At 47.6% G+C, this 7500-nt stretch overlaps 1 protein-coding gene across 1 annotated transcript in view; it reads left to right on the forward strand.

Annotated features, from left to right (window-relative positions):
- Nucleotides 1–7500, forward strand: part of LOC114551700 (regulating synaptic membrane exocytosis protein 2-like) — a 51611-nt gene that overhangs the window by 32025 nt on the left and 12086 nt on the right. The window contains exons 16-17 of the mRNA XM_028572665.1: nt 2262–2899; nt 5694–5735. Coding sequence (XP_028428466.1) covers nt 2262–2899; nt 5694–5735 — 680 coding nt within the window. The remainder of the gene's footprint in view (nt 1–2261; nt 2900–5693; nt 5736–7500) is intronic.

Below are 7500 nucleotides of genomic sequence, written 5' to 3' on the forward strand. Positions count from 1 at the left end.
CATCTCGTCTCCAGTCAATAGAAATGTCTCCAGCCAATAGAAACGTCTCGTCTCCAGCCAATAGAAATGTCTCCCGCCAATAGAAACGTCTCCAGCCAATAGAAACGTCTCATCTCCAGCCAATAGAAACGTCTCCAGTCAATAAAGACGTCTCCAGCCAATAGAAACGTCTCGTCTCCAGTCAATAGAAACGTCTCCAGCCAATAGAAACGTCTCCAGCCAATAGAAACGTCTCGTCTCCAGCCAATAGAGACGTCTCCAGCCAATAGAGACGTCTCCAGCCAATAGAAACGTCTCCAGCCAATAGAAACGTCTCCAGCCAATAGAAACGTCTCCAGCCAATAGAAACGTCTCCAGCCAATAGCGACGTCTCCAGCCAATAGAGACGTCTCCAGCCAATAGAAACGTCTCGTCTCCAGCCAATAGAAACGTCTCCAGCCAATAGAAACGTCTCCAGCCAATAGAAACGTCTCCAGCCAATAGAAACGTCTCCAGCCAATAGCGACGTCTCCAGCCAATAGAGACGTCTCCAGCCAATAGAAACGTCTCGTCTCCAGCCAATAGAGACGTCTCGTCTCCAGCCAATAGAAACGTCTCCAGCCAATAGAAACGTCTCCAGCCAATAGAGACGTCTCCAGCCAATAGAGACGTCTCCAGCCAATAGAGACGTCTCCAGCCAATAGAAACGTTTCCAGCCAATAGAGACGTCTCCAGTCAAAAGAGACGTCTCCAGTCAATAGAGACATCTTGTCTCCAGCCAATAGAGACGTCTCCAGCCAATAGAGACGTCTCCAGCCAATAGAGACGTCTCCAGCCAATAGAGACGTCTCCAGCCAATAGAGACGTCTCCAGCCTCCAGCCAATAGAGACGTCTCCAGCCAATAGAGACGTCTCCAGCCAATAGAAACGTCTCCAGCCAATAGAGACATCTTGTCTCCAGTCAATAGAGACATCTTGTCTCCAGCCAATAGAGACGTCTCCAGCCAATAGAGACGTCTCTAGCCAATAGAGACGTCTCCAGCCTCCAGCCAATAGAGACGTCTCCAGCCAATAGAGACCTCTCCAGCCAATAGAAACGTCTCCAGCCAATAGAGACGTCTCCAGCCAATAGAAACGTCTCCAGCCAATAGAGACGTCTCCGGCCAATAGAGTTTTCTCTAGCCAATAGACGTCTCCAGCCAATAGAGACGTCTCCAGCCTCCAGCCAATAGAGACGTCTCCAGCCAATAGAGACCTCTCCAGCCAATAGAAACGTCTCCAGCCAATAGAGACGTCTCCAGCCAATAGAGACGTCTCGTCTCCAGCCAATAGAGACGTTTCCAGCCAATAGAGACGTCTCGTCTCCAGCCAATAGAGACGTCTCGTCTCCAGCCAATAGAGACGTCTCCAGCCAATAGAAAGTTCTGCCTGTGCGATCCGTTCTGCCTGTTCATGCGAAAAATGTTCGTGCATGTGCTGTTTTACGAGGATTTACGACACTGCATGATCTGTTCCACGCTTCCGGCCGACAGCCAAGCTAACGTTAGTTTAGCTAACAGCTAATTCGGCTAACAGTTAACTGAGAACTGAGTTATAGAAAATAAACGTTAACATATATAACACCTGTTACGTCACTTCTACTTTAGTTGTACTCATTTAAAATACAATCACTCAATAACTGGTCTTTATTGTTATTACTGTAAAGTCTTAATGTAGCTGTAGCCTGCTTTTCTCCATTAAGTTTGACTTAACGTTATCTTAGACTGAATCTAGCTGTCAGCTATGTTAACGCTTATTTTCAATAACTCAGTTCTCAGTTAACTGTTAGCCGAATTAGCTGTTAGCTAAACTAACGTTAGCTTCCCGGTGGAGGCTAGCATGGAACAGATCGGGCAGTGTCGTATCCTCGGTAAAACGGTATTATCTCACGCATGTGCAGAACGCATCGTGTACCGACAACGTCTCCTGTTTCAACAGCCAATAGAGAGCTCGTCTTGTAAAGTCAGCTACAATAAAATGACCCATATTACATTTTATTTCTGTGTTACAAACTCTTAACTGGACAAAATGGCAGATAGACGGAGGTTTTTTATTTATTTTTTTGGTCGAACCAAAGAAAATGTTCCTGTCTCGGCTGGACAAGTTTATTCTATTCAGTTATATTCTAGTATTACCAGTAGAAGTAGACCAGTAGACATATTAAACAGGTCATGTGATCCTTCCATCGTCTGTCTGATCATCTTTTCTTTTCCATTTCTCTGAACTCTTTTGCTGTCCGTCAGTTTTGGCCACGCCTGCCGCAGCAGCACCAATTGCAACTGTAGCTCCTCCCACTCCACATCAACAGGCCCCTCCCCCTGTCAGCAAACAAGCCCCTCCTCCCCCTGCCAATCCTATACCACCTCCGCGTATACGAATCCAGGCCCCGCCTCCTTCTGGACCCACCAACTCCCAACCACCCCAAGTCCAAACCCCAGCTGCAGTACCAGCCCCTCCTCCGGTACAAGCCCCTCCCCAGCTCCAGTACCTGACCCTCCTCCGGTACAAGCCACTCCCCCAGCTCCAGTACCAGCCCCTCCTCCGGTACAAGCCCCGCCCCCAGCTCCTCCTACGGTACAAGCCCCGCCCCCAGCTCCAGTACCAGTCCCGCCCCCTGTTCTAGCTCAAGCCCCGGCACCAGTTTCTGCTGCTGCTCCGGTAGAAGTCCAAGCCCCGCCCCCAGCTCCTGTTGCAACTCCTGAACCAATCGTACCCCCTGCTCCAGCTCCTACACCTTCTCAAGCCCCGCCCCCTGCTCCTCCTGTAGTCCAATCACTGCCAGCTTCTGAATCAACTGTTCCCCCAACACCGGCACCAACACCAACACCAGCACCGGCAGCGGCACCAACACCGGCACCAGCCGCGCCCCCACAACCTCCAGGTATGTACATCACAGGTACCCCTTTTCCCACCAATAAGGCAGAGCTGGTGCTGGTTTGGAGCCAGATCCTAGTTTCAAATCGGTTCTTTGTTTTTTGACCACCAAAGCAACAGCTCCAAACTGGTAAAAGTGGTTCTTAAGTAGCACCAAATCACTGCTGGGCCTGAAGTAAGACCCGCTTACGTCAGCGTGACCGCCATGTTTGAATTAGCAGATAAACACGATGGACACAGTTAAACAACAGCAGCAGTGGTCAGAGGAGGAAACAAGCTGCTTTCTTACACTATAAAGGCAAGCCGCGCCAACAACGCCGAGTTTGGATGCCGATGTAGGTCCTCAAAGCCATGAACATCACTAGCAAAGCAACGTCCGCCATTGTTGATGGTTGTGTTAGTGTTTGGTGCTGCCGCCACGCTAACGTTGCTGGGAAAGATGAGACGTATACAGTGACATAAGACCTGGCTCTGTGCCGCCTCTGTGCCGGCTCTTTAGTTCTGTAGAAAAGCAAACTGGTTCTTTGGAGGCTCATCAGTCGAATCAACTCTGAACCGGCACTAGCTCTAGCTCTGAACAAGCACTAGTTCTAGCTCTGAACAAGCACTAGTTCTAGCTCTGAACCGGCACTAGTTCTAGCTCTGAACAAGCACTAGTTCTAGCTCTGAACCGGCACTAGTTCTAGCTCTGAACAAGCACTAGTTCTAGCTCTGAACCGGCACTAGTTCTAGCTCTGAACCGGCACTAGTTCTAGCTCTGAACAAGCACTAGTTCTAGCTCTGAACCGGCACTAGTTCTAGCTCTGAACAAGCACTAGTTCTAGCTCTGAACCGGCACTAGTTCTAGCTCTGAACCGGCACTAGCTCTAGCTCTGAACAAGCACTAGTTCTAGCTCTGAACGGCACTAGTTCTAGCTCTGAACCGGCACTAGTTCTAGCTCTGAACAAGCACTAGTTCTAGCTCTGAACCGGCACTAGTTTTAGCTCTGAACAAGCACTAGTTCTAGCTCTGAACCGGCACTAGTTCTAGCTCTGAACCGGCACTAGCTCTAGCTCTGAACAAGCACTAGTTCTAGCTCTGAACCGGCACTAGTTCTAGCTCTGAACCGGCACTAGTTCTAGCTCTGAACCGGCACTAGTTCTAGCTCTGAACCGGCACTAGTTTTAGCTCTGAACAAGCACTAGTTCTAGCTCTAAACCGGCACTAGTTTTAGCTCTGAACCGGCACTAGTTCTAGCTCTGAACAAGCACTAGTTCTAGCTCTCGAACAAGCACTAGTTCTAGCTCTCGAACAAGCACTAGTTCTAGCTCCGAATAAGCACTAGCTCTAGCTCCGAACAAGCACTAGCTCTAGCTCTGAACAGGCACTAGTTCTAGCTCTGAACCGGCACTAGTTCTAGCTCTGAACCGGCACTAGTTCTAGCTCTGAACCGGCACTAGCTCTAGCTCTGAACAAGCACTAGCTCTAGCTCTGAACCGGCACTAGCTCTAGCTCTGAACAAGCACTAGTTCTAGCTCTAAACCGGCACTAGTTCTAGCTCTGAACCGGCACTAGTTCTAGCTCTGAACCGGCACTAGCTCTAGCTCTGAACAAGCACTAGCTCTAGCTCTGAACCGGCACTAGCTCTAGCTCTGAACAAGCACTAGTTCTAGCTCTAAACCGGCACTAGCTCTAGCTCTGAACCGGCACTAGCTCTAGCTCTGAACAAGCACTAGTTCTAGCTCTAAACCGGCACTAGTTTTAGCTCTGAACCGGCACTAGTTCTAGCTCTGAACAAGCACTAGTTCTAGCTCTCGAACAAGCACTAGTTCTAGCTCTTGAACAAGCACTAGTTCTAGCTCCGAATAAGCACTAGCTCTAGCTCCGAACAAGCACTAGCTCTAGCTCTGAACAGGCACTAGTTCTAGCTCTGAACCGGCACTAGCTCTAGCTCTGAACCGGCACTAGCTCTAGCTCTGAACCGGCACTAGCTCTAGCTCTGAACCGGCACTAGCTCTAGCTCTGAACCGGCACTAGTTCTAGCTCTGAACCGGCACTAGCTCTAGCTCTGAACAAAGTTCTAGCTCTGAACCGGCACTAGTTCTAGCTCTGAACCGGCACTAGCTCTAGCTCTGAACCGGCACTAGCTCTAGCTCTGAACCGGCACTAGCTCGGCTGAACCGGCTAGCTCTAGCTCTGAACCGGCACTAGTTCTAGCTCTGAACCGGCACTAGTTCTAGCTCTGAACCGGCACTAGTTCTAGCTCTGAACAAGCACTAGTTCTAGCTCTGAACCGGCACTAGTTCTAGCTCTGAACCGGCACTAGTTCTAGCTCTGAACCAAGCACTAGTTCTAGCTCTGAACAAGCACTAGTTCTAGCTCTGAACCGGCACTAGCTCTAGCTCTGAACCGGCACTAGCTCTAGCTCTGAACCGGCACTAGCTCTAGCTCTGAACCGGCACTAGCTCTAGCTCTGAACCGGCACTAGCTCTAGCTCTGAACCGGCACTAGTTCTAGCTCTGAACCGGCACTAGCTCTAGCTCTGAACAAGCACTAGTTCTAGCTCTGAACCGGCACTAGCTCTAGCTCTGAACCGGCACTAGCTCTAGCTCTGAACAAGCACTAGCTCTAGCTCTGAACAAGCACTAGCTCTAGCTCTGAACAAGCACCTGGTTCTTGGTTGGTTACAGTCGGTTCTCCACAGTCAGCTCATTCTCTGTCATCACCCTTCATTCATTCATTCACTCATTCACTCATTCACTTTTTCTTGTGTTTACCTTTGTTACATCACCGTGATGTCATCACACCTGTCACATGTCAGAGCAAGACAGACGTCCGTTGACTCCCGGAGGAACCAGAAAAGGCAAGTCCCAGCTTTTTTTATACTTTTTGCCACTCTGTGCGTGTGTTTGAGTGTGTGTGTTTGTGTGTGTGTGTGTGTGTGTGTGTGTGTGTGTGTGTGTCTCTGTGTCTCTGTGACACACATTTGTGTCGCTGTAGTCTGACCAATCATTTCTCTCCATGATGCAGAGGTCACATGGGAGGACCAGCTGAAAACAGCCAATGGTAGGGCACCAACTGTTAGCCACCCCACCCACCCCCCACCTCTGTCATGTGACACAATAGAGGAAGTGGAATAATTAGCTTTATAGTGTTGACGACCTCATTCGTGCCGTTGTGTGTAGCTGGTATTCTTCTGCTACTGTGTGTGTAGTAATCTAGCTCATTAGCGCCTCCACTGGAGTGGTGGTGGTAGAATCAACCAATCAGCAAATGAGCTACCTAGACTGCGCACCAGGCTACCGAACAACACCGAATGTAACCGTGCAACCGGCTGGCCCGCTTGAGTCCAATGTAATCAAGTGGTGTCTTTTGAGTTGTTAACCAAGCCTCGTTTCTGGTGCATCTTAGATGATTGTGTTCATGGCAATTCACACATTATCGATGGGAAAGTACAACACATATAAATACACGTCATGTTATTTTGGTAGTTACAGTACAGGCCACAAGTTTGGACCCACCTTCTCATTCAATGCGTTTCCTTTTTATTTTCATGACTATTTACATTGTAGATTCTCACTGAAGGCATCAAAACTATGAATGAACACATATGGAATTATGTACTTGACAAAAAAGTGTGAAATAACTGAAAACATGTCTTATATTTTAGATTCTTCAAAGTAGCCACCCTTTGCTTTTTTTGATAACTCTGCAAACCCTTGGTGTTCTCTCAATGAGCTTCATGAGGTAGTCACCTGAAATGGTTTTACCTTCACAGGTGTGCCTTGTCAGGGTTAATTAGTGGAAGTTATTCCCTTATTAATAAAAAAGCAAAGGGAGAACAAGGTTTGAGTTATCAACCGATCCCAGAAGCCTTTATTTCTCGTGCATCTTAGATGATTGTGTACATACAAATTCATAGACTACATTACAGATGGATATCACGTATAAATACACGTCATGTTATCTTAATAGTTATGTTAAGTTAAATGTTTGTTACATGGTAGGTAGGCTGTCACCGGGCTACTGAACAAGACCATAACCGTGCCTAATGCATGAGTCTATATGTAAGCAAACGGGTGTCTAAGTTCTCGGCAAGTTTGAGTTATCAACCGATAGCAGAAGCCTTTATATCTCGTGCATTTTAGAATTGTGTTCATGGAAATTAATAGGCTACATTACCAAGGGGAAAGTATTATATCACATACAAATTAGAGATGGCCCGATGCCATTTTTTGCTTCCCGGTACCGATTCCAATACCTGAACTTGCGTATCGGCCGATACCGAGTACCGATCCGATACCAGTGTGTCATATATTTTATTATGTTTTAACAGCTGTATACTACTATCCCTGTATGGATGTGATATGATTTCTATCTTTGCTGTCTGGCTCAGGTTAAACTCTTTGTAAAACATGAACAAACACAAACCATGAATGTCGTAGAACTTTCTTTTATTCTCCAGTTTGACAGTCAGTTATAACGGAAAAACTACTTTATCGTAGACTTTTTTTAGGGCTTTATTACGTGGTATCGGATCGGTGCATAAACTCCAGTACTTACCGATACCAGTGTTTTAGGCAGTATCGGAGCCGATACCGATATCGGACCATCTCTGATACAAATAC

Source organism: Perca flavescens, unplaced genomic scaffold (genome assembly GCF_004354835.1).
Source record: "Perca flavescens isolate YP-PL-M2 unplaced genomic scaffold, PFLA_1.0 EPR50_1.1_unplaced_scaf_37, whole genome shotgun sequence".
Classification (NCBI taxonomy): Eukaryota; Metazoa; Chordata; class Actinopteri; order Perciformes; family Percidae; genus Perca; species Perca flavescens.